This window comes from Astyanax mexicanus, chromosome 25 (assembly GCF_023375975.1).
Source record: "Astyanax mexicanus isolate ESR-SI-001 chromosome 25, AstMex3_surface, whole genome shotgun sequence".
In the NCBI taxonomy this organism is placed as follows: domain Eukaryota; kingdom Metazoa; phylum Chordata; class Actinopteri; order Characiformes; family Acestrorhamphidae; genus Astyanax; species Astyanax mexicanus.
Genome location: NC_064432.1, coordinates 22,096,226 through 22,123,047, shown reverse-complemented (window position 1 = coordinate 22,123,047; position 26,822 = coordinate 22,096,226). Strand labels below are relative to the sequence as shown.

General features: G+C 41.1%; 2 protein-coding genes across 2 annotated transcripts in view; both read left to right on the top strand.

Moving 5' to 3' along the window:
• LOC125787693 (uncharacterized) overlaps positions 1 to 26,822 on the top strand; it is an 87,298-nt gene that overhangs the window by 56,327 nt on the left and 4,149 nt on the right. The window lies entirely within an intron of this gene.
• On the top strand, positions 1,771 to 24,099 carry synpo2b (synaptopodin 2b). The gene is made up of 4 exons (XM_007232757.4): positions 1,771 to 1,955; positions 10,556 to 11,260; positions 12,853 to 14,945; positions 20,280 to 24,099. Exons 2-4 carry the CDS (start codon positions 10,582 to 10,584, stop codon positions 20,808 to 20,810), a joined length of 3,303 nt encoding a protein of 1,100 aa, XP_007232819.3. The 5' UTR covers positions 1,771 to 1,955; positions 10,556 to 10,581; the 3' UTR covers positions 20,811 to 24,099.

Below are 26,822 nucleotides of genomic sequence, written 5' to 3'. Positions count from 1 at the left end.
CACAGGTAGGCGTGTGTGTGTCTGTCTGTCTGTCTGTCTGTCTGCCTGCTTGTCTGTCTGTCTACCTGCGGTTTCTCTTTTATTTCTTCCTTATATAATGAACTGTATAATCAAGACACCATATCTGTCTGTCAGCCTGCTTGTCTCTCTTCCAGTTTTCTTGCCTTTCTCTGTCTGTCTGTCTGTCTGTCTGCCTGTGTGCTGACCTGTCTTCCTGCATTTCTCCCTATCCATCCACAAGATGAGAATATCCCACAGGTAGGTTTAGCCTGTGTATCTGTCTTTCTTTTCTTCCTTATTTTTTAACTGTATAATCAAGACCCCAAATCTGTCTGTCAGCCTACTTGCTTGTCGTTGTGTTTAACTGCCTGGCTCCCTGTCTGTCTGTCTGTCTCTCTATCTACCTGTCTTTCTGCCTGTCCATATACACAGGATGAGAATTTCCCACGGGTCAGTTCAGCCTGTGTATCTGTCTGTCTGTCAGCCTACTTGTCTGCCTTCTGTTTCTCTGTCTTTCTTTTCTCCCTCAATTAAATAATTACCTGTATAGTCAAAACCCCATATCTGTCTGTGTGTCTGTCAGTCTTTCTTCCTGTCTGTCTGCCTCTTAAACTGTGTTCCAGTCTTCCTTATATAATTAACTTTACAATCAAACCCCTCTATCTGTCTGTGTGTCTGTTTGTCTGTCTGTCTGTAAAGATGATGAGAATGCTGTGAGGTGGATGGGTCTGTTTGAGAGCATGGTTTAGTTTCTGCAGGATCTGTGTGTGTGTGTGTGTGTGTGTGTGTGTGTGTGTGTGTTGCAGGCGTGTTAGAGTCAGTGTTTATGTGGATGACCGACAGCGATCAGCTCGTTAACCTCGGCAGAGTGAGTCGGAGTACAGTGTCCGTATTTGGACAGGAGCTGCAGTGGAGTATCACGCTGAACTGACCTAACAAGGCTGGATTTGCTTTAAAAAGCCCTGCGGTACCGGAGTAGGGGGTTTCTCTGTAATTACAAAATTCACTCATACACAAACACACAGACTAAAATTTTGGTTCTGGCTTGTCATTTTCATCTTGGATTGAGAATAACTGAATCATTAGAACTCGTTGAGAGATGGATTTTTAGAATAAGAACTTGTTTTGTCATCTAATACATTCTTACATGAGTAAAATATGTAAATTGACTCCACACTGATATTCTCAGCCAGTATTTTCAGTCTATGGTTCTCAGGGTATGGTCCAGGGCCTCCTAATGTGTCATAATTAGTCTTCAGGGTGTCCCCAAACCTAAGTATCCTTGAATTACAACCAAAACGAACATCACTGAGCTCATTATTCTGTACGCCAACTCAAATCAATAAAAGACCATGAGTGTGGTTGCTGTGGTTGCATTGTTATACATTAGGGTAGAAGGATGGCAGGACTGTGAGGACTGGGGAATATTAAGACTACATAACTAGAGGGACAGTAGGACCTGAGTACTGTCAAACTGTAGAGTAATAGAAATGTAGAGAAGTAAGAAAGAAGAAAGTTCTAGAAGGAGTTAACAATGTGTTTTGAAATTCCTTTATTTCAGTAAACTATAAATTCTGATTTCTCTTATATCGGCCATCTAGGAGAGTGCTTTCTGGACATTCCTCCACCTTTGCTTGTTGGGGGGAAAAAGGAGTGCTGTAAAAGAAAGTGCGGTGGTCCATCACCCAAAGTTCCTCCCCTTTCTCTCTCTCTCTTTCTCTCTCTCATTCTCTCTATGTCTCCTGTCCTCCCCCGCTCTATGTGTTGTGTGGATGGCTCTTTTCTGTCTGTTGCTGAGGTTTCTCTATAGGGTTTACTTTCAGGGTTCTGAGAAGTTCTGCTGGATGGAATGAGAGCAGGGAAGGTGCGGGTGGTGTGACCCATCGGACATCAGATCGGCAGAGCTCCAGAACCTTCAGCCTCACCTGATCTGATCTGCTCTGATCTGATATCAGGTAAGCTTCTATTAAACTTGAGTATAATCTGATTTCAAAGCTAGCTGTTTATAAAGTGTCTCAATATTAATGAATGTCCACTTAGCATTGATCATTAGCATTGGTATCAAAAATAGGAAGGAGAAGGAACAGTTTGATATGTGAATATTGATTCTGGTGTTGAATATTGATTCTGGTGTTGAATATCTGGCAACCCAAGAACAGATGGATGTACCACAGTTGTGATTGCAGGATGCTGATGTTTAGCTCAAGGTGGGATCCTGATGGTGGCAGTGTTAATAAATAATGATTTAATACATATAAAAATGTTGTTAAGTGAAATTTATCATAACACCCGCACTGTTCCCACTCCAGATTGTTTGGTCTGAGGGTAATACTACTAGTAATGCTCAATCAAGCACTTGGAGTACCACAGCAACCACTTGACAACATCATAACAACCATGGTGGATCAAGTACTGTACCTAGCAACGTTCTAGTAACCACTATACAGCACCACATAGCAGCTGCTGAATACCATTGCAGTCATTTTAGACACCATAGTAACCACCTCTGATACTGTATCATAGCAAACACCTTGTATTGACTTAGGTACACCACAGTTTAACCACCTGGGAAACTTAAGCTGCCATCTATCAACACCACCTGAACCAACCCCCTTCAGGAAATATTAATGTATTATCTATCTAACGTATGTATTATTTTTAACAATTCTAAAATATAATGTAGAAAATAGTGTTCATATGCAGGCAGTTTAATATCACAGCTCAACCTCCTCCATCTATTGCTCTGCAGCTCTTTAAGTGCTGCTTCTTCTTCCCTGCAGAGCAGCGAGAACACTGATGGTGAGGTAATCTGTGATGGAAAAGCTTTAATCCTGTGACAGGTTTCACACAGGTCAGCCAGCTGGACGTGAGGGTCACTTGCTGGACACAGAAACGCACTGCCTTACTAGGAAACTGTTATAGAACTAAGAACCAGGATTATTAAAGGAGAACTCTGGTGTAAAATGGACTTTTGTTGTGGTAAAACATGATAAAAAGTACTTAGCTTTGATGAATAGCACACGTCTGTTCTCCCACAGCGTTCTGAGATCCAGAAATCTTAACAGTTTGTCCAAACACCCTTCAGACTGGATGACCCAGGGCATAATTTGCCATGATAAATTACTTTTTCCACCGTTATCCAGCTCAAAGTAGCTCCACACCTCCTTGCTAGAATCCGAAGAGCCCTGACATGTATAAAGAGCCATTAATAACTTAATACATGTCATAGACATATATACATAGACTCCACATAGCGTAGCAGTCGGCACCAGGAGGCAGGCTATGCAGAGTCTATGCGTATGTAAACAGTGTTTTTTAAATAAGCTTCCTGTGCACTTTTTAGGTTATGAATGCCTTGTTTTTAATGTCAGGGCTCTCCGGATTCTAGCAAGGAGGTGTGGAGCTACTTTGAGCTGGATAACGGTGTAAAAAGTGATTTATTAGGGTAAATTATGCCCCGTGTCGCCCAGTGTGAAGGGTGTTCGGACAAACTGTTAAAATTTCTGGATCTCGGAACGCTGTGGGAGAACGGAGGAATACCATTCTTCAAAAGTAAGAACTTTTTTATAATGTTTTACTACAACATAAGTCCATCTATCTATCTATCTATCTATCTATCTATCTATCTATCTATCTATCTATCTATCTATCTATACCACATTATCAATAATAGTATGGTTAATTAGCTAGCTGATAGAACGACGGCAGTGTAGCCCCGCCTTCTTACGATAATACAGTAGAATAAGTTTAAAAACTGATTTCTGGGCGATGTCACACTGTTTCCAGTCAGATAAGGCACTAGAACTGCAATGGCTTCCCTTTTGAGAGTCAATATGGTAGATGTTATTCTGGGTGTATTTTTGCTTTGTGAACCTGGATTACGATAGTTTTTTTCTGAGAAGAGTCATTGAAAAATTTCCCTTTAAAGGAAGACATTCGTTTTTTTTTACGAGTGAATCAAACTGAGACGGGTTCAGAGAAGCTTAACGTTCTGCTGTTCCAGTCTATAAACACTAATCTCAGCTTTTAGCCTCGTATATAAACCCCTGAGCCTGTGATTCAGCCCCGGCTGGGTTTTATTAGCTGTTAATTGACTCTCTGGGTTGGAAGATAAATTGACTGGCTGATTGCCAACACCTATAAACTGTCTGTAACTTCTAGGCCTGACTCATCCAGGAAGAGCGCTGCACAATAAAAACCACAGTGTGTTCTGTCTCAGAGGCTCTTCGTCTTCTTCATGATCTGCGGCCACCATTAGTCTTAGTTTAGGGTTAATAGGGTTGTATGTTTTTTGTGGGTTTTTATGTGTTTATTCAGATTAATGGGATTTCACTAGTGGAGCATTATTTACCCTCTTGTTGTTGGGTGAAAGTTGGATTAGGGTCTTCACTGACAAGTTGCTGTTGATGGATGGATGGATGGATGGATGGATGGATGGGTGGATTGAATGGATGGCTGTTTGGATGGATGCTGTCAAGAAGGACACCCAGGTATTTGTAGGTATTTACCAGCTCTTCATTCAATATCCACTGATCTTTTATGTTCTTTCCTGTACTAGATAAAGTTTGCTCAGGATGAAAAAGTCACTTATGACTTCCACATTTTATAATCCCCTATTAATACAAGCTTTACTTGTGGAGTAGAAATCAGTAGAAATCATACACTCTAGTAAAGGGCACATCAAGAGATCAGTCATCAAGAGAGTTTACACATAAATAGAAATGTTACACAAGGATGTGAAACTTAAGTGGTTCCCACTTCTTGCTATGGGCTGTTGTTATGTGGTTGATGTGGTATCCCATGTGGTTTCTATGGTGTTGCTAGCTGCTTGCTGTGAGATCCCAGGTTGACTGAGTTGTTTGCTGTAATGTTGCTAAGTGGTTGTAGGGCTTTGGTACTTTGGTATCCCAGATGGTTGCCATGGTGTTTCAGGTGCTTGTTTACAAGTGGTAGCTGTGGTACCCCATGTATCTTGCTGGGTGTTACTAGTATATCTAATAATTACATTTTTGCTATATATATATATATATATATATATATATATATATATATATATATATATATATATATATATATATATATATATATATATATATATATATATATATATATATATATGTGTGTGTGTTTTCTTTTTTTTTGTGATTTTTATGATTTTTATGATTTTTTTTACATTTTAAATCTAATATTGAAGGCTAAATTTAAGCTATACAGGAACACATGCAGAATTATTCTGTAAACAAACCAGAATATGTTTTACACTTTAGATTCTTCTAAGTATCACATTTATCATTGAGGACAGATCTGCTCACTCTTGGTATTTTAATCTCAGTGTCTTCATGAGGGAGAGTCACCTGGATTAGTTTTCTCAGCGTCTTGAAGGAAGGAGTTCCTGGAGGTGCTGAACAATAGTTCCTGCTTTTCTTCATCCCAAATCGCCTCAAATCACCATCTCAGTTCATCAGGTTTAGATCAGGGGATTGGGTCAGGTGGAGAACAAATACTTTTTTACTGTTTACTTGTTACTGTTAATTGTTTTCATGTCTTTAATATTAATCTACAATGTAGAAAATAAATAAGATCAAATATATTACTAGTAGAATACAGCAGGTGGTTTAGGAGTCTTGTGGGGAGATCTGATTTTCAGCACTAGAGGGCATTAAAACACACTGCATTCACAAAAAATAGACTGTGTGTGTGTGTGTGTGTGTCTGTGTGTAAGAGAAAGAGAGAGAGAAAGAGAGAGAGAGAGATATAATATAATACAGTTAAATAGTTTTTGGCTCTTTTATAGTGACTAAATAAAAAAAAAGACTATTCTCTCCATAAACATTACCTTTCTCTTTTTTAAACACTTTATTTATAGATTTTTGTGAGCATGAATGAATGTTATGAATGTTACTATAGCACTTCTGCACAAGCAGTAATAAAAAGTTCACTTACTGCACTACATGAGCTGATATGGGAAGAAATCTATCTGAAACAATCTGGCCCTGTGTGAAAAAGGATTTACCCTGTAAATCTAATAACCTGGTTGTGTCACTTTTGGCAGCAACAACTCAAATCAAGTTTTACAGATAACTGTTAATGTATCATTCATATCTCTGTGGAGGAATTTAGTTCCACTCTTCTTTACAGAATTGTTTTAATTCAGACACATTGGAGGATTTTCCAGCATGAACGTCCTGTTTAAAAATCATCCACAGCATCTCAATCAGACATTAGCTAGGCCACTCCAAAACCTTCATTTAGTTTTTTGTTTTTTTTTAAACCATTCAGAGATTAACTTGTTTGTGTGCTTTGGGTCATTGTCCTGCTGCAGTACCCAAGTAAACCTGAGCTTGAGGTCACAAACTGATGGCCGATATTCTCCTTTAGGATTGTCTGGTAAACAGCAGAATTCCTGCTTCCATCAGTTACAGCAAGTTATCCAGCAGCCCCAGACCATCACACACACTACCACCACCATGCTTTACGTTTAATATGAAGTTTTTCTTCTGAAAATATGTGTTTAAGTCAGATTTAAAGGGACACACACCTTTCAAAAAGTTCATTTTTTTTGTCTCCTTTGGAGTCCCAAAGCTTTAGAAATGACTTTGTTGTCTTTTCCAGACTGATAAATGATCAATGACTTAGTTTTCTTCTTATCTGTGTTTGAATTTCTTCAGATTGTGGTATAATGTGCTGCTTTTTGAGATATTTTATCTGCTTCATGTTGTCAGACAGGTTCTATTTAAGTGATTTCCTGATTCTACAGGTCTGGCAGTAATCAGGCCTGGGTGTGAAGAGTGAAATTGAACTCAGCTTTCTAAAAAAATGTAGTTAATCACAGTTAATTCATGGGGGGAGTTAGGGCACTGTATTTATATGTATATTTTAATTAAATAATTATTACTGAAGAGAACTCAGCACATTCACCAGCACCCAATCAGAGCAGCCGAGTGCTGTCTCCTCAGGGATTCTCCTGCTGTATATCTCCTCATTCCTCCCTGCCCTCTCCCCTGTATCCTGCACTGCTGCCCGGGGGGGGACTTAAATGGCAATGCATCCTGGTCGGGGTGGAAAACAGCCGCCCCTCTGTTTTGTTTGGAACGCTGGTTTACTGTTCAGAACCAAACACTGAATACCATTCCATCTAGAGAGAGCAGGGAACCGTCCGCTCCACAGCGCCGACCTCGGCTCCCGGCCCCCGGCCCCCGGCTCAGCCTCAGGAATAAACCCATCCCTCCTCAACCCGGCTCTGGACCTCCTCTGAATTTATGACACTTTTTATTTTGCTAAACGTCCCAAAAATCCAGTTATTTCAGGACTGAACTTTAGAAGAACACTCAGTTCTGTGAGCTCTGAGAATGGGTCAGCTGGAGTTCACGCTTCTGCAGATACAGAACCAGCAGGACCAGTCCAGAAGTAAAGCAACCGTTCATTAACCGTTTGTTTGTATTTTACAGTGATTTCTTTATTTTTTGTCATACTTACATTTTTCAGATTATCAAACAAACTTTAATATCAGACAGATTTAACCTGAATACATCCAAAAATCACTTCTTAAATGAAAATTTAATTTATAAATGTACAGGAATCTATCCAAACCAATCTAGCCCTTTGTGAAAAAGTGTCTCCCCCCTATAAATTACCTGTGATTAATCACACTTTTTAAAAAAAAAAAAAAGAGTTCAATTTCGACCTGTAGAATCAAGAATTTACTTAAATAGAACCTGTCTGACAACATGAAGCAGATAAAAGATCTCAAAAAGCAACACATTAAGTCCCGATCTGAAGAAATTTAAAACAGATGAGAAAACATTGAGTCATTGATCATCTATCAGTCTAGAAAAGATTATTAAGTAATTTCTAAAGCTTTGGGACTCCAAAGAACCACAGTGAGAGCTATTATTATTCACAAATGGAAAAAACATGGAACACTGGTGAACCTTCTCAGGAGTGTCCGGCCGATCCACATTACTCCAAAAGGGCATGAACAACTCATCCAGGAGGTCACTTACAAAGAAAAACCCAGAACAGCATTTTAAAAATTTCACGTCTCCTTTGTCTCAGTAAAGGTCAATAATTTAATAATTCAACAATAAGAAAGAGACTGGGTGAAAATAGTCTTCATTAAAGAATTCCAAGATAAAAAAAACACTGCTGACCATAAAGAACACAACAACCAATTTCATATTTGCCAAAAGAATCTTGACGATCTCCAACCAAATATGTCCTGTTACATCTTATATAAAACTGACACAATTTCAGAAAATGAACATCATACTGAATGTAAAACATGGTGGTGGTGGTATTATGAACTGGGGCTGCTTTGCTACTTTAGGACCCGGATAACTTGCTGTAATTGATGGAATCATGAATTCTGCTGTTTACCAGACAATCCTGAAGGAGAATATCCGGCTTTCAGTTTGTGACCTCAACCTCAGGTGTACTTGGGTTCTGCAGCAGGACAATGATCCGAAGCACATCAATTATTCTAGCTTAGAATGGCAAAAATAAAAAATAAAATATAAGGTGTTGTGTGCTGCACTGACCTGTGGGGTATGTGTGTGGGGTTTTCACAGAAAATTTAGGCCAGACACAGATTATTTGGTAAAAGTTTTTAGTTTTCATTTTTACTCCTGCAAGGTTCTATTTTAGGTCATTTGAAATAATCGGATGATTATGGCAGTAATACAATTATAAGATTGAATAACCAATAAATATTCATACAGTGAGTATAACCAGTTACAAAATTAGAATTCGGTTTGGTTCGAATCCTGTTCATGCAGCTTGCCATTAGCTACCGGAGCCCCAGGGGAGCACAATTGTCCTTGCTCTCTCTCTCTGAGTGGGTAGATGGCGCTCTTTCCACTCATCACTCCTAGGGTGATGTTGATCAGCACGAGGCTGATCCCGAGTCGCTGCGCTTTCCTCTGAGCGTTAGCGCTGTGATGCTACTCGGCAATGCAGTTCAGAAAGAGGCGGAGTCTGACTTCACATGTATCAGAGACGCATGTGCTAGTCTTCATCCTCCTGGTGTTGGGGCATCACCACTAATGAGTGGGTTGGATAATTGGCCTTGTAAAAAAATATGGAGAAAATGAAGAAAAAAAAATAGAAATAAAATTATATTTAAAAATTGTCTAATAGGTTTATAAATACACTGTTTTTATTGAGATTTTGATGCATTTTGCATTTTTTATGTATTATTTTATCTGAAGTCTCTCAGAACAGTGAAGTGAGAGGTAACTGCTGTACTGGGTCTCTAGCTGAGCTGTGTGCTGTGTCTATATTAGGGTTTGTACACAGCCCTCATTTGCTGTGAGAGACGTTGGGCTTTGCTGTTTAATGTCTCGGAAAGGCCGGAGATGTTCTGCGTGTTTTTGGACTGGGTGTGTTTGTGGGTTCTGGTTCCTGTCTCTTTCACTTTAGAACTTTATCCTGAGCCGTATGATATTTACCTAAATAAGCAGCATGTTTAGTTAGGACCGCTAGTTCTTAATTTTGGGTCTGTTAAACAGAATTTCAAAGTATTTGGTGGAGTTTCCCTCCATCTGCTTTAACATATTAGAACCTGTATGTCTTTTAAGGATGGTATACACCCTGCTTACCATCTGATAGCCACCTAGCAACCATCTAGACATCATAGCAACTGCTTCAAGTCAGCATATCAGCCATACGTAACTGCACAGCTAATATCTATTAACTTAGCAGCCACCTAGAATACCACAGCAACCACTAATAAGTAACCATGTCAAACAGCATAGCAACCATTTATAAGAGCAAGGAATAAACAAGCATCAATTTTAAACAGCATAGCAACCATCTCTTGCTTAGCATGGCAACATCACCACCTGGGGCACCATAGCAACTCCGTAGCAACTGCCTAGAAGCCACATAGAACAGCAGAGCAACTGTAAGGAACAGCATAGCAACCACCTAGCAACAGACCAGTAACCATGTAGGACAGCACATAGCCTTGCATCCATTTCCAACTGCATAGAAACTCCCTATCAGCCATCTGGGTCACCACAGCAACTGTTTTATAACAGCATGGCAAGAAGAGCATAGCCACTGCCTAACAATCAGTCATTATAGCAACTGCTTAGCAACTGTGTAGCACCCTGCTGGAAGAAGTGAAAACCTAAAAACCATAGGAACCGTTTGGAATAGCATTGTAACCATGTGGGAAATCATAGCAACCACCTAGCAACTGACACACAATCATGTAGGAGGCCATAGCCTAGCATTCATTTTGAACATCATAGCTTTAATCTAGCAACCACCTGCACCACTATAGTAACTGGTTAGCGTATAACAACATCATGGAACACCCTTGGTTATTTAGAATAAAACAACAGTGTTCATTTTACTCAAACATATGCCTATAAATAGCAAAATAAGAGAAACTGAAGTGGTCTCTTAATTTTTTCCATAGCTTTAGAGTACAGTATAGTCACTGCTGCCTAGCAACCAGCTAGCAGCACCATAACAACCACCCAGTTCTGCTTCTATTGTGAAATCACTTTTTTTAGCAAGGTTTGTTAACATTCCATTTATCTCCATTCAGATCAGACTACATCTCATACAGTGTAAATGGACCCTATCACAGATGACCCTGACAGATCCAGCTCCCTAGATGACTCTAAGGCTTGGTCAGGTTCTGAAGACCCTGAGTATGACCCTGAAGGACCATACTGCTCCCAGGATGAGGACCACTATAGGGAATCTGAGAGTGATACAGAGCTACAGGACAATCAGGAGTCATTGTTCCAGGCTCTGGACCCCGAACTTGACGGCCATCCTGAGGATCCCCCAGAGCAATACAACCCTGAGCCCTCTTCCTCAGACTACTCCCAGGAGGACGAACGCCAGGAGTTGCTCAGATCTGGGAAACAGATTGACAGCTCTGCTGAGGAGCAGGACTCTGGAAGCAACTCTGGAGGCAGCCCAGGTTCTGTCTCAGAGTGCAGTGCCCACCATCAAGAAGATCACCAGCCTTCTGATTCAGGCTCTTCCTCAGCTGGTACCCCACCACAGCTCAGGAAGCATTTGGCTCAGAACAGTTTGGAATCTGCGGAATCAGAAGATGAAGGGAAGGAGGGAAGAGCAGCAGGAGAAGGAGGAGAAGGAGGAGGAGGGATTGAGGCAGCACCTCCCGCATCGTATGTCTCTGATGGAATTCAAGCCCAGAGTGCTGAGCAGGCAGAGCAGTGGGGCGCTGCTTTCCTCACCGAGACCACCAGAGCCAGCAGACAGCGGGCAAGACACACATGTAAGTCCAACTGTCTGTCTCTCTTTCTCTCTTTTTTTCTCTCTCTCTCTACGACCCTGCCTCTCTTGCCCTCTCTATCTCACTATGTCTGCTCGAGATGTTTTATTAAGAGCTCCAACCGTTGAAGTTTATGAAGGAATCCAATTGATTTGGTTGGGATTTGTTGAGGTTTGAGGCTCTAAGAAGTTGAAGGAGTTCAACTTCAGGAGATTTCTCCAGACTTTTAGTGAATTTAAAACACTGTGAAAGAAACCCTTGGTTGTCTGGTTGCTTCTCTGCAGCTTGTTTGTTAGTTATGGCTTGCCAAAGCCAGTTTGAAGAGGCTGAGAAGAAGTATGCTCCTTACGCCCACCTTCAGCACTTCAGCACTCGAGCAGAGGCTTTATTAGGCATTGCATTTGCACTCGACTGGCGTATGTGCCCCATTAAGCTGCTGGGCACTATATGAACAAATCCCCTATGAGCCCCTGGGAAGTTTACATGAGGTAGGACTCGTAGGATCGTTTGCAGTCACTTCTGCTCTGGAATTCTAAAAGCATTTGTTTGATGAAAGCTCAAGAAGGAGGAGGAGGTGGGTCAGCATTTATTTGAGAACAATTGAGGACGTCCAAAGCTTTGAGCCTTTTAGCTCCTGAAAATTAGATTTGGGTTCAGATGAGGCAAAGCAAAGCCAGCATTTAAGAGCAGCCAACGTCGGCCTGTGTCCAACAGTTAGTTGCCTGCAGAGGTTTGACAGACACCAGCATGTGTCTATGATGGTTTGTCATCTGATCTTTCTCGGCTTGAAGCCCTGGACCCATTTGCGAAGAGTATGCCTCAGTCCCTAGCTCTCACTCACTCTCAGTCACTCTCAATTGCTCTCGCTTGCTCTCACTTGCTGTCTATCTCCGTTCCCCACCCTTCCACCCCATCCAAGGTTAGCGCTGCTGCTGTAAGTGCAGAGACCCCCTCTCGCCTAAGGATTTTGTGGCACCTTGTAATGTTTGCGCTCCTAAAAAAGGTTGCAGGTGTCCAATCCTCCTGCCCTGCTCAAGTCAAGTTCAAGTCGGCTAGAAGGCATTGGCAGATGCAGCAAGTGCCCACCTAAAAGTGTATAAGGGGTCCTGGGTTATTTTGAGGTCCCTTAAACTGTGCCTAACAAATGTGGCATGCTTTGATAGAATCAGCTGCTCCAGAGAGCCACAGTGACATCATCCCCTGACCATATGCTTATTCTATTTTTTTCCAGTAGTGGTCAGATTTCTGTCTGATGAACTTCCGTTGCATCACCTAACAAGTTTAAATAATAGAAGATTTTTTAAGAGTTAAAGAACTATTTATTTCAGTCCATCTACATTAAGTAATCTCCCTGAGTCCCTGAGTATGGCCGATTATTCCAGCTCTAGCAATGCACAGTGCAACAGTGCAACAGTGCAACTTAAAGTTTAATATTAAGGATGAAATGGAAAGCAATGCATGTATGTAAAAGTGTAGCAAAGTATTTAAAAGGTCTTGTTGGTATGGTTTGCATGGTATGTAATAAGTGAAATCCAACATGTCTTTAATAATTTCCAATTGTTCTCTTGTTCACTCCACATCAACACCAACCTTAGGCCTAAGACGAAGTGAGGGGCAGACCGAGAGGCATCTGAAGGAGGCCAAGTCCAAGTGTAAACGCATCGCTCAGCTATTGACAGCCGCACCCAACCCCAAAAGCAGGGGAGTGTTGATGTTCAAGAAGCGCCGGCAAAGAGCCAGGAAATTCACCCTAGTGAGCTACGGTACAGGAAAGCCAACAGACGACGGTTTTGAAGACGAGTACGGATTTGAAGAGGACAGTGCAGGCCAGGACTTTAGATGTTCTCTACAAGCAACCAGTGATTCTGAATTTGACGAAGATTACAGCTTTCATGTGCAGGGTCAAAGTGCTTTGAACTTCTACTACGAGTACAGTACACAAGATCAAGGACTATCTGCAAGTTATAACTGTGACAAAATGGAGCAACTTCCACAGACAAAAGGAAAAGGAGTTATGATGTTCGCCCAGAGGCGCCAAAGGATTGACGAAATTACTGCACAGCATGAGGAGATGAGGCAGAAGGGCATACCTGTGGAAGCATTTTTGGAAACTGAGACTCCTGCACCTCCAGTTCCTGCCTTTATTCGGCAAGAAAGCGCCCCAGGACAGCAAGAAGTACAGGCCAAGCAACAACTACAGTATCAGGAACAGCAATATCAGCTACAGCAATATCAGCAACAGCAATATCAGCAACAGATGTCCCAGCCTTTAAACACTGGGATAAATGGTGTAGATCCCTACCAGATGTCTTCCGTGTCCAAATCCCTTGTGTCCAACAGAACCGCCAAACCATTCCTTGGTGGTCTAAATCAGTCCCCAACAACCTATTCTCCTGTCAAAAATGTCCCAAGCCCAATACCCAAAAAACCTGACAACATCTTCAAAGTTCCTGTCCCAGTAAACACAAGCCCGCAGGTGTGGTCTCCCACGGGTGACGTCATTGCCTCTCGTGATGAACGCATTGCAGTACCAGCGATTAAATCTGGAATTCTGCCAGAGGCAAAAAAGAGAGGGTCAAATAAAAGCAGAGACGTTCCTCCAGAGGAAGACTATCTTAGTCTTGGTGCAGAGGCCTGCAATTTCATGCAAGCTCCATCAGTCAGGCAAAAGAAACCTCCACCTGTCCTTCCAAAGCCTGCCATCAACCCAGCCTGCCCACCATGGTCTTCAGAGGGCCATGCCTCTCACAGTCCCCTTCAAGCAGCATCAAGTCATGCCCCTGCTCAGCAACCTCAGCCGGCCACCAAACCCTGGACGCCATCACCAACTCAGCCAGTGCCACAGCAGCATATGGCTGGGTGGGTGCCATCAAACCCTTCAGCTTCATATCAGCCCACCTGGCCTTCAGAACCACAGCAGACATCCGTGAGTATCAAGACCCCAACCACACCCCACGCAACTCCCTCGCAGTCAAAGGGCCCACGGACTACATCACAAGTTGATGCTAATTCTGTGTCTTCCTGTCCACCCCAACGAGGGAGCTCCTACCTCCATGCATCCAAGGCTCCACCAGCTTCTCCAAGGGGGCATGCCTCAGAAACAGGGCTCTCTGATGGGCCAGCCTTTAAGGGAAAAGGTGCAGAACTCTTTGCCAGGCGACAGTCCCGTATGGAGAAGTTTGTGGTTGATGCTGAGACTGTGCAGGCCAACAGAGACAGGCCCCCTTCACCTACACTCTCCATGCCAAGCACTTGGAAGTATTCCCCAAACATCCGGGCCCCTCCTCCAGTGTCCTACAATCCCATTGTGTCCCCTTTCTACCCTCTTGCAGCACAGAAGCAGCCCCCTCCTTCAAGTAGCCCTAATGCAAAGTCCAAAGAAAACCAAGGGAAACCCAAGGCAGCACCCAAACATCTCAGTGTTGTGGATGTCATGAAACACCAGCCGTACCAGCTAGACACCTCACTCTTCACCTATAACTCCACCCCAGAGGTGAAGGGTCCAAGTCCCAAAACCTCTCCTGTGCCCCCTCCAGAGTCTAGGCGAACCCCTTCCCACACCCCTAGCCATCTCCAACCCACCGTTTCTGGTCGTTTCCCATCCCCTACCATGTCCCCTTCCCCAGTCCCATCTTCTGGAAGTACCCAGTCACTTAAACAAGGTGCTCCTGCCAAACCTGGCGGACCGGTGAGTGTTCCATATCCCTTTTTCCGTCAACCTGCTCCACCTGAGGCTGCTCCTGCCACACAGCCCTCACATGGGAACACTGCTGGAAATGCTCCTTCTTCTTCCTCCTCTTCCTCTTTCCCACTGGGTAGTGAAACTGTCTCGAGAAATGCCCCGCCAGTAGCCCCCAGGCCTAAGTTCTCTGCAAAAAAGGCTGCCATTGGCGGCAAGCAGTGGAAACCGGTGTTAATGCAGCATTAAACAGATTTATTGATCGAGTCAGAATGTAGCTCAGAATGAGTGTGTGTACAGAAAGACTGGATATCTCAGAGCGCTTTATATGTTGAGAATGCACAACAAAATGCATCACTAAATGAGCTTGCAGGTATTGTATTGCATCAGAGTTGTCATGCAGTTTGAAATTTGAACATTGTGAATGCTACGTTGAGTTAGGAAGAGATAAGAAAAGCTAAAGTGAAAAAGAGAAGTCTATTTTTTAAAAAAGATTATGAAATTTTGGAATTATTAGCATTGTTTTTATGTCAGATTTACAGAGATACTTGTAGATTTCCCAGTGATCTCAGGAAAACAAGACACTTTAGATCATTAATTATCATGATGCCTTAATTACATCTTCTAGTTGTGCCCCATAAATACAGAATAGTTATATTTATATGTGAAACATGTTGGAGTGCACCTCGGGGAGACAGGGAGGAATGTTGGGAGGATCCGTGTCGACCCTTTTCCTGGGCTAAAAAAGGATTGGTGGCAGAACAGCTCAAAGCAGATCAAAGCAAAAAATATAGTGTTTGGCTTTCAAAGCTTTAGAAGTTTGGTCTTTGGTCATAAGTTTAGTGCAGAGATAGAGCTGCCATTAGACTGTGAGTGCAGACTGAGGGGTTACTGTTGCTGCATGGCAGACTGTTACTCCTGATTCAGACTCGCTCACCTGGTTGATGCTCCACCTAGAAATGCTTTCTTTTATAGCAGATGTTTTACAGAACACTATTAATCCTGTTCAACTTAATTATAAAGTGATAATGCTTAATATTTGTAGAAGATTCAACAGGGGTGTTTATTGGAGATAACACAGACTTTGTATAAAAATAGAAAATAAACCATTTTTATTGTATATTATGTATATTATTGATGTAAATAAAAGCTGATTATGCAGAATTATTGGTATAATTCAGTAGCACATTAACTAATTAACAAAATATTAACGAAATACCTTTTTGTTATTTTTCTTAATACCAATATTTAAAATAATGACATCAAATAGAAAATATCACTAATTTGTTACTTTTTTCAATCAGTAAATTTCAGAACATTTATCCATAATAGACAAAAAATTACCTAGGAAAAAAAGAGTTTAAAAGACATTCACTTAAATGTTTGAATGAACTGCTTGAATTTTTGCACCAGGAGTAAAGGCATAAAGTTATCCAAAAGCAGTGTGTAAGACTGGTGGAGGAGAACATGCCAAGATGCATGAAAACTGTGATTAAAAAACAGGGTTATTCCACCAAATATTGAATTTTTTGTTGCCTACAAATAGCAAAATCTGAGAAACTGATTCAGAAACCGAAGTGGTCTCTTAATTTTCTCCAGAGCTGTATATATATATATATATATATATATATATAGAGAGAGAGAGAGAGAGAGAGAGAGAGAGAGAAAGAGAGAGAGAAAGAGAGAGAGAGTTTTTTTCAATCTTCTGTAAAGCTTGAAATTTAGGAATTAATTCTGTGATCAATACTAAATAATTATTATAATGTATGTTCTGATCCAGATTCTTAACAGAGATGCTGCTTTATTGTTTAAGAATGTTTTCTATTATACTGAAATATTTAAGTTATAAAGAATCTTACTGCTAGTCTGTTGCTATAAACACTTGCTATTGAAGAAGGAATTTGTGGGCGGAGCTTGGGTAGGTCACTTAAGTCTGTTTTCTCGTGTCCTGTGTTTTTTAGTCTGTAGTCTTTTATCTACTGTTGTTTAGTGTTCTGCTGTGCAGACAGGGCTGTTATACACAGGGGGTCCCCGGGGTCTGAGCTATGGTCCAGTATGTGAGTGTAAACACGCCTCCTCAGTTGGGCCTGGTCTTTTCTGACTGCACCTCCTGAACTTTCTCTTTTCCTATTAAACATCTCTCTCAGCTCCGCCTCTTTTCTTCTATTCTGCTTTTTATCTCACTCACTTTCTGCAGCACCTGCAGGCCCACCGCCAGACACACACACACACACACACACACACACTCATACACACCTGCAGGCCCACAGCCGGACTACACTGTTCTTTCAGTGTAAAAATTTCCACTCAAAATTCTGCTTAGTTCAACACTAGGCCCAATCCTGAACCATACTTCATGCTCATGTGGAGCCTGCATGGTTCTCTCCACAGGTTCCACACTGGCCCCATATATTGATGTTAGTGATGATCAGGGTATACACATATACAATCCCACCCAGAGCCCCCCCTGCAACCCACCTAGCCCGTATTGCACCCCTGTGAGCCCCACATGAGCATGTTGTCTGGGTGGAAGTCTAAAATTAGATTGACCAACAGTTCTACAGATTAAGCTAAAAACATTAATAAGCCATGTTTAGACATTAAATTCCGGTAAGCTGAATGGGTGGGGCTAAACTGAGGTAGGACGAATGGGTGGGGCTAAATCACTCAATTTTAAATGGGAGGGGATAAAACTGAGAGTCTTAGTGCGTTTCGTTAAACTTAATTGGCTAAACTGCTGTAGGCTAAATGGGAGGGGCTAAACTGAGGTATGATGAATGTTGTGGTAGGCTGGATGGGTGGGGCTAAACTACTCAACTATGGATGGGTGCGGCTAAACTGCTGTAGGCTTGAGTGGGAGGAGCTATAACTGCTGTAGGCTGAATGGGTATGACTTTTCCGTCTTTAGTTTAAAATTTAAGAATATCACATAGTATTTACATATTTTTTTTCAATTACATTAAGGAGATTCCCTGATAAAGTCTCTTTAATGCATTTTTTTATTAAATTGTCTCAGTAGTTTGATATGTTCAGTGTATTTTTTAGTGCATTTGTAAGATCATTGGGTTAAATATACACAAATCCAGCTCATGTCCAGAGCTCTGTCTGGGTCACCCTGTGTTTCTGCTGCTGCTGCTGAACGGACCGGCGCTTGGTCTTCCACTGCAACAGAGCCCACCCCTTTCTAAACATAGCATCCCACCCGTCTATCTCTGTCCCTGTTCCTCACCGCTCCCGCTCAGCAACCTGATCAGCCCCACACCTGCCCACCAGCCGAGTGCCTTTACAAATAGGTAAGTGCTGACAGCCCCTCAGACGCCCCCTGCTGGTGGAGTGATGCTGCTTCTGTTTGGGTTATGTTTAGAGTGTGATATCAGCTGTAGTCTTTAATACTGGCTTATATCATCACTCACTGATTCTGCATTATAAACACAGGGGTCTACAACACCAGAAAACCAACATAACATAATACTGCATTTCTACTACATATATATTTTCAGTAGTGGCTCGCTGCTTCTTCAGAATATCATGAAACATCGTAAATTGCAATAACAAACCCTTCAGAGGGCTTTGAGTTTAAAACGAGAGATGCAGACACGTCAGCCAGCCTCCTCTGGGCTGGAGCGGTGTTACTGCAATTACTAACAGGTGAATTAAAAACGCAAAGCTAACAGACACAGCATCTGGTTAAGCTGAGATGCTAACTGTTTTTCTGAGCTGGATTACTCGCTGATAACTGATGACAGACCGAAGTTATTAGTTACGTGACGTGTGCAGGTATGATGGATTACAGTATAAACCAATAGGGAGTTGGAATTATATATATTAGTATATATTATATATATATAAGTTTATGTTCTCTACATCCAATCACAATCACATTCACTCTATCTGGATGGAGAGATTTATCTGGATAGGGGTTTTATCATTTTATAATTTTATAAATAAGTTCAGATAATTGTGTAAAAATGTAAAATAAAATGCTCCAGTACAGATAAGTACAGATAACAGATAATTACAGTGAAGTGAATAGAGCTCATCATTGTATGTGGATCTCAGAGGGGGGGGGGGTTTGAGATGAACTCAGTTACACAGAGTCGCCACAGGATGGAAGCAAAACCTAAACAGTATCAGAGCCGGTTTATGGAGAGGCTGGACACTTCAAATCTCCCCCATTATAACAGAGCATGACTGCACACTGCTGAATGAATTAGGTGAATGCAGAAGTGCATTCCTTTACTTAAGCAGAAATGTTGGTTATCTATATTTTACTGGAGTTATAATCTTTACATTTTTACAAAATTATCTGAACTTCCTACTCCTTACATTTAAAAATAGTGTCGTTACTCATATTACATTTTCAGGCTTCTTATTATTCAATAAAACCCCTATCCAGAAAAATCTCTCCATCCAGATAGAGTGAATCTGATTGTGATTGGATGTAGAGAAGTATAAACATATACCATTCTGACTCCCTATTGGTTTGTACTGTGATCAGGTAGTCCCCCCACCCCACACACACACACACTCACTCACACACTCCAGCAAGAACATAGCAGATGTATGTAGTCTAGTATGAAGATGAAGACTCCAGACAAACTCCAGTCCAACTAAACTTCTTTAATATATTTACATTCTACTAAAATACATTCATTTACAATCAGCATATATGCAGCGGAAACATTAACATCAACATTAACTTTTTAATAATAGAAATTTTAGAGTTTTAGTGGACTGAACTGCGGCACCGTGTCCCAAACCCAGAAGACAGGTTTTCTGCGAGCAATATTTTTGCACATTTTTAAGCTTAACATTTTATTAATTTTTTTATTATAGAACCTATAATAACATAACAGTTTTAATCAGAACTGATGTGTTTTATTACTGTTGTGAAAGACAGTACTACATATGACCCTTGCTGAGAGTGTGCACTTCTTCAACTAAGGGATTATCTTTAGAAAAAATAATAAAGGTTTTGTATTGAACCGTGATACGACTCATGATTCAATTTGAATCATTTGGATGCTTAAATGATTCCTCTTCTTTTAATTAAAGGTTCTTCCACTGCTGTTATGAATCCGTACTGTGTGGAACTAACTGACTCATTATTGATGTGAATGATGGTACTAAAATAACAGAATCATGAATCACTGACTCTTAAATCACTAACTTCTGACTGTTATGAATCAGTACTGTGTGGAACTAACTGTGATTCATTATTGTTGTAAATCATATCTCTAAAATAACAGAATCATGAATCACTGATTTGTGAATCATTTCCAAAAGAATTCGAATCAGAAGTTCTGATCCCTGTTTCAATTTTTTTCCACCTCGATTTCTCAGGTCTACAGCCGGAGCCGCTCCATGTCTCTGCCCCGGAGACTGTCCTCCATGTCCACCCTGTCCCCACTGTCCAGTCCAGGCATTTATCCCACCCGTAGCCCCCTGGAGAGACACTTGTCCTGGGTGGAGCCTTTTCAGAAGCCCCTCAGCCCTTGGGAGGCAGCAGCCCGAAGCCCCTTGGGTCTGGTGGAAGAAGCTTTTGGTCCTCAGAGCGTCCAGGAGGCCATCTCCTCCAGCGTCCACTCCGCCGCTCACAGGAAGTCCCTGCCTGAACCCCCGCTGGAATGGAAACGACGGGTGTCTAATGACCCCATCCCTCCTCCACGGGCCACGCCCCCCACGCTGTCCATCACCCTGCCTGCCAGACCTTCCGTTCCAGACCCGGAGAAGCTGATTGTATACGGGCCTCCGTTCAGACCAGCCCAGCCTCTAACGATCGGTATCAGGTACACCGGGAGCAGCTCCCTGCCTCGGAACTTCACCCTCCAATCTGGAGGCGTTCCTGCTCACAGGGTCAGCTGGAGAATGTAGAGAACGGTGGAGCTTCAGCCTCTGTTCCTCCTCACAGTGGTGTCTGGTGTTTCAGCTCACATACCTACACTCAACACTGTAGTCTTGTTTCCGTTTCTCTATATAGTTTATTACTATCATCCTCCTTTCATCCTGTTCTTCAATTGTTCGGGTGGTAGGTCTTTATTATTCTCAGCACTGCAGTGATTAGCAGTGATTAGCATGGTGGTGGTGTATGAGGTGTTAGTGTGTGTTGTGCTGGAACAGTAAGTGGATCAGATACAGCAGCAGTGCTGCTGGAGTTTTTAAACACCGTGTTTAATCACTCACTGTCCTCCACTCTATTATGCACTCCAACTTGTAGAAGTAAAGTAAAGTAAAGTCACAGACAGAAGCTCTGAGTCTGTTGGTCATCCAATAATGATGGTTTTTAGACCATGTACCACCAATGACCAAACTAAAACAAAAAGTTGCTACAAGCCATTTCACAGGATACCACACATATATACGTACAGATCTTTTACATCTTATACACATACATATCAGTTGTTCTTCACGTGTCGTGTGGAGCTCGCCCACTTTTGCAGTCTGTAAGTTAGTATGTTAAGTTGTTTGATTGATTATTTGTTGTTTCTAGTTGCCGTTTTTTTTTGGACTATAAGGTGCACTGGATTGTAAGGTGCATTAAGTGACAATATTAAGGACACTACTAAGGATGTCTACATCAAAGTGAATAAGGGCGTCTCTGTATTTTACTGATGTAATCAGTGTATGTATGCCCACACAGGACAAAGGGGGCAAAGGCGCACTCCACACAAAGAAGCCCAGCGTTTCGAAAATGTGCACTATTACACACATCAACAGCCACCAATATCAGGTTAAAAGATGATAAACTGTAGCTCTGAGAGTGAAGGACTGAAGTGCAGCTTATATAAAGGTTCTAACAGGTAGAGCACTAAACACTTACTATTAAAATGTTAGGAAAACTACAGGTGGAAACTTTTTAGATTTAAGTTCTTAATAATTGAATTCAAGCATATATTTTTTTGTTGATGCTTCGAGTAACACCAGTGGTACCCGTACCACAATTTAAAAACCACTGCTTTAGGACACCACTGCCCACCAGATAAGTATAAAGTACTGGAGATCCAGACTTGAGTAAAAATACAAAAACTCTATCAAAAAAAGTGACTTGAGGAAAAGTTGAAGTTGTTCTTAAGCTCCACACTTAAGTAGAAAAAGAGAGAAAGAGCAAGGCCAATTGTGCTCTCTCAGGGCTCCGGCAGCTGATGGCAAGCTGCATGACCGGGATTCAAACCAGTGATCTCTTGATCATAGTGGCAGCGATTTAGACAATTGGACCTCTTGGCATCCCCACTGTGTACTGTGTTAATAGTGTAGTAATTACAGAAAGCAGTGAAAAGTTAGCAGTGCTAAAGGCAGAACAGGAGTTGCTTCTTATAAAATCACCCAAATAATAATAATAATAATAATAATAGCTGCTCTGTGGTGGTTTTCTATCCAGTGGTGGTTTTCTGAGTATTGAAGTACAGGGTAAAAGGAGGAGAATAATGAAGTATACAGAGAAACAGATACAGAACTACAGTCTGTTATTATTATACAACTACAAAGTGTCCTATATGATTAACAGAGCTGAAAAGTAGATAATAACTGTACAAACAAGCTAAATATTTTGGTACAAATCCATCCAAGTGGTTCTAGATGGCGGGTTAATGTGGAACTTAAAAGCTGATATAAATATTTAAATCTACAAATATAAAAGTGAATGAAGGAATGTAGAATGTGGGTTCTCTAACACACACAGGTTGATGAGTTTGATGAAAGCATAGCTGAATGTGAAAGGGTAAATGGAGTTTGCATGTTTAGGTGTGTAGTAACACTGCATTGGATTTCTATGGGTGGAAAAATGCTTGTCGAATGTATAAAAAAGGCGTTTTCACAAAAACAAAAAAACAAATGCAGTTTTGAAAGTGTTGGAATATAGGAGGTTTAGCTTTAATCAAAGCTTTAATGCATTATACATTTAAACTGTTCTGCTGCGTCAGACTTACGGTCCAGCAAGTAAATTAAGAACCCATGTTCTTAAGTGTAAATGCTTATTGACTTCAGCCCCTCAGCACAACCAATCAGATTTTAGCCATTTTAGCTAGGGGCGGGATACAAGAGGATAAAGAACCAATCCTAAACCTCCTTTTGGTGGAGAGGAAGAACAACAAGTTCTTTATATTCTGCTCAAACCGAGAAGAAGAACCAATCAGAATCCTCTTTTTTGATGAACTTGATGCTCATTTGTTTGGTCTGCAGCCATGATAACTGAGCTCTGTTTGCTCAGTCTGATTTTAGCACAGCTGTACAGCGCAGAGAATAGAGCAGGTAGAGCCTCGATTCAAACACTGACTCTGAATTAAACAAACAATGCACTGATTCTGAAGCACAGTCAGAGAACAGCGTACATGTTCATCGCTACTGCTTTTATTTTTTGCTGCTCTCAGTTTTATCACATCGTTTTGGTGTAAAACACTTGAATCTGTTGTTTTCGATGCACTTAAATAGTTTTAGAGTTTGATTTTGGCACATTTAAAGGGGACATATCATGTAAAATTCACTTTTTGTGTAAGTTTGCACTTGGGACTTTTTTCTGTGAATCAGCTGAAAGGGTTCCTCAGAGTACACAGAATGCAGAATTAGCCAGGAGACTTTGTCTGAGGGAGGGATCTGTACCTAGTGTCCATGCTAAACATACACTAGCTTGTTTGTGTTTTGTCATTTAGCACAAGCTAACACTAACAAGTGCTAAATGCTTAATGTTGCGTGCTTAATGGGGCGTGCTTAATGGGGCATGCTTAATGGGGCGTGGCCAGCAACAGCGTATTTGCATAAAAGTGGCCTAGCCCTTAAACGTCTCATTTTTTTAAATGGACTGAAACTGGCAAGAATAGAGCTGGTAATTTGTCTCTGAGAGTGATTTTGTCTAAATAACTCTATGAACATGTTTGTTTATAGACCTGTTCTAACTTGGGTAAAATTAGGTATACTATGTCCCCTTTAAAAAGCAAGTTGAAGAAAACTGAGATCTGCTGCAAATTGAGCACTTTAGTCCAGAACAATCACAAACAGGCCTTGAGATCCTGGTGGGTTTTACATGCATGTTTAGCATGAGTGAGTGTGTAATGAGCTACTGAGTGCTGAGACTGTTTACCATCACAGATTTGTTTACAAACACTGTGTTTATATGTTGTTTATTTCTTCTAAAACATCTTGTCATTAAAATTTGCGATAAAATTTCCAACCTGATAGTTGCCTGTTGTTTTCATGAATGGTTACCAGTAACCAAGACCAAGTTATTATAATTAATTTATACAGTAATTATACACTATATACCCAAATGTGTGCAAATATTTGTGAACACCCTTCTAATAAATAAGCCTAAGTGGTTACTATGGTGTTTCTAGGCTGTTTGATATGAAGTTGCTACGTTTTTTCTAGAGTAGGCAATTCCTATGGTTGTTGGGGGAGAGGTGGTTGTTAGGGTGCAACCAAGTGGTTGCTCTGGTGTCCCATGTGGTTGTCTGGGCATTACCAGTGTGTTTCTATTCTGAGGTGGAATAAAAATACAGTTGCAGAAAGTAAAAATCAATTCCAGGGTTTTGTTGCAATGTTTGTTTCTACTTGGATATGGTCACAGGTGGTTTTTGTGGCGTTGCTAATGGATTGCTAGGGAGTTGTTTAGTGGTTGCTAAGCTGTTGCTTAATGGTTGCTAGGCAGTTGATTAGTGGTTGCTAGGCAGTTGCTATGGTCTCCCATGTGGCTGCAATGGGGCTGATAGGTAGGTGCTAGTTTTGTTTGGTCTTTCACTGTTGCTTTGATCTTGCTAATTGGTTGGCTGCTAGGTGGTTGATGTGGAGTACTCCAAAGTACAAAATCAAATAGAAAAAAAATCCTTCCTTGGCCGTAGAGACTTACTTACTCCAGCAAAAGTATATAGAATAAACATTACATTTGTCCATATACTGTATGTCTTTGCTCTCTGAAGGCTGGTTGTGGTGATGTCATTTCTAGTTTAGCTGTAATGTCAGTGCTAAAGCACAGTAGCCTGGCGTGGCTTTAGCTCTGGTGTAGTGTTTCATGCTCTTCTCTCTCTTGGACAATGTGAGAAGATCACTCTCGGCTTCCAGCCGGGGCTTGTTTAGGAGTCAGGGATTCAGCTGCCCTCAGGACTAGCTAATGTCGCGGTACCTTAAAATAAAACATATTTGTTTTAGCACTAAATACAGCAACAGCTACAGAACCCAGAGGTGGTAAATCCAGAAAGTTGCAGAAAGTATCAGAAATCTGCCTCACAATTTTGTTTCAATTGCCTGGATGCACGTGTTGTTGCTAGGATGTAGCTCAGTGGTTGCTCTGGTACACCACATAGTGGTTTGGGTGTTATAAGTGTATTTACAGCTCTGGAAAAAAATAAGAGGCCACTTAAAAATTATTTTGCAAATTGAAAACCTCTGGAATATAATCAAGAGGAAGATGGATGATCACAAGCCATCAGACCAAACTAAACTTATTGAATTGTTGCACCAGGAGTAAAGGCATAAAGTTATCCAAAAGCAGTGTGTAAGACAGGTGGAGGAGAACATGATGCCAAGATGCATGAAAACTGTGATTAAAAAACAGGTTTATTCCACCAAATATTGATTATTTCTGAACTCTTAAAACTTTATGAATATGAACTTGTTTTCTTTACATTATTTGAGGTCTGAAAGCTCTGCATCTTTTTTGTTATTTCAGCCATTTCTCATTTTCTGCTAAAAAAATTCTCTAAATGACAACATTTTTATTGGGAATTTGGGAGAAATGTTGTCTGTAGTTTATAGAATAAAACAACAATGTTCATTTTACTCAAACATAAACCTATAAATAGCAAAAACAGAGAAACTGATTCAGAAACTGAAGTGGTCTCTTAATTTTGTCCAGAGCTGTACATTTCGAGGTGGGTAAAACAGGTCCAGAAAGTATACAGAATCCACTCCCAGATTTTGTCCCTTGTTGTTGCTAGGTGTTTGCCATGGAGGTGCTTGATGGTTGATACAGAGTAATTATGGTCTGTTAGATGATTGCTATGATGTTGCTTAGTGTTTGGTTGTTCCTAGAAAGACCCAGACTTGTGGATTTTTGGGGCTCTGAACAGCTCTGAACCAGGAGTAGGCTCTTGGTTCTTGATCTTTTCTTTTCTCTCAGAAAACATACCACAAAAACCTGGGTTTGACCTGGGACACCACAGCAACCACCTAGTCATCAATCCCAAAGCAAAACTATCTGGGATAATGTTGGAACTGCTTAGCAATTAGCAATATTTAGTTCTTTAGCTCACGCCAAAGTTTATGGATCTGCTTGTGGAAAAACTAAAGACCCCCCAGTTCAATGTTTGTCCACGTACTGCTGCCTTGAAGACACAGGCCAATCACATTGTCAGAACTATAATCGATTAAAAAATGTGTGAGATGCGATGCGACCGCAAAATCTGCATGACTAATGCAGGACACCATTAGGAACCTCTACAACACAATACAATTTAAAATTAATTGATGCTCAATTTCCAGACCTCAACCCCATTGGATTGCCATTTGGAGTGTAATCAAGAGGAAGGTAAATGGTCACAAGCCATCAAACAAAGCTAAATTCTTTTTTTTTTTTTTGGAGCAGCAGCAGGAGTGGAATAAGGTCACCTAAAATCAGTGTGTAAGACTGGAGGAGAGCATGCCAAGATGCTTTAAAGATGTGATTAAAAAACTGGCTAATTTACCAATAAAGTAGGAACTGCGTAGCAATTAGCAATTTTTTAGCCATTTTTAGACCCCCTGGCTCTACGTCATTGACCTCTGGGGACCCCATGGCCCCAGTTTAGAATCTATGGCTCTTAATAGACTTGACTATGAGGAGTTTGACTGACTGTAGACACAATCTGGGACACAAAACTTGATACTAGCACAGTTTTAGTTACAATACCTATAGTTTAA

Coding starts and splice junctions, on each gene's coding strand:
- synpo2b (XM_007232757.4), top strand. CDS start 10,582: ATGGACCCTATCACAGATGACCCTGACAGATCCAGCTCCCTAGATGAC. Junction 11,261..12,852: donor ACAGCGGGCAAGACACACAT/GTAAGTCCAACT, acceptor CACCAACCTTAG/GCCTAAGACGAAGTGAGGGG. Junction 14,946..20,279: donor CTGCCAAACCTGGCGGACCG/GTGAGTGTTCCA, acceptor TCGATTTCTCAG/GTCTACAGCCGGAGCCGCTC.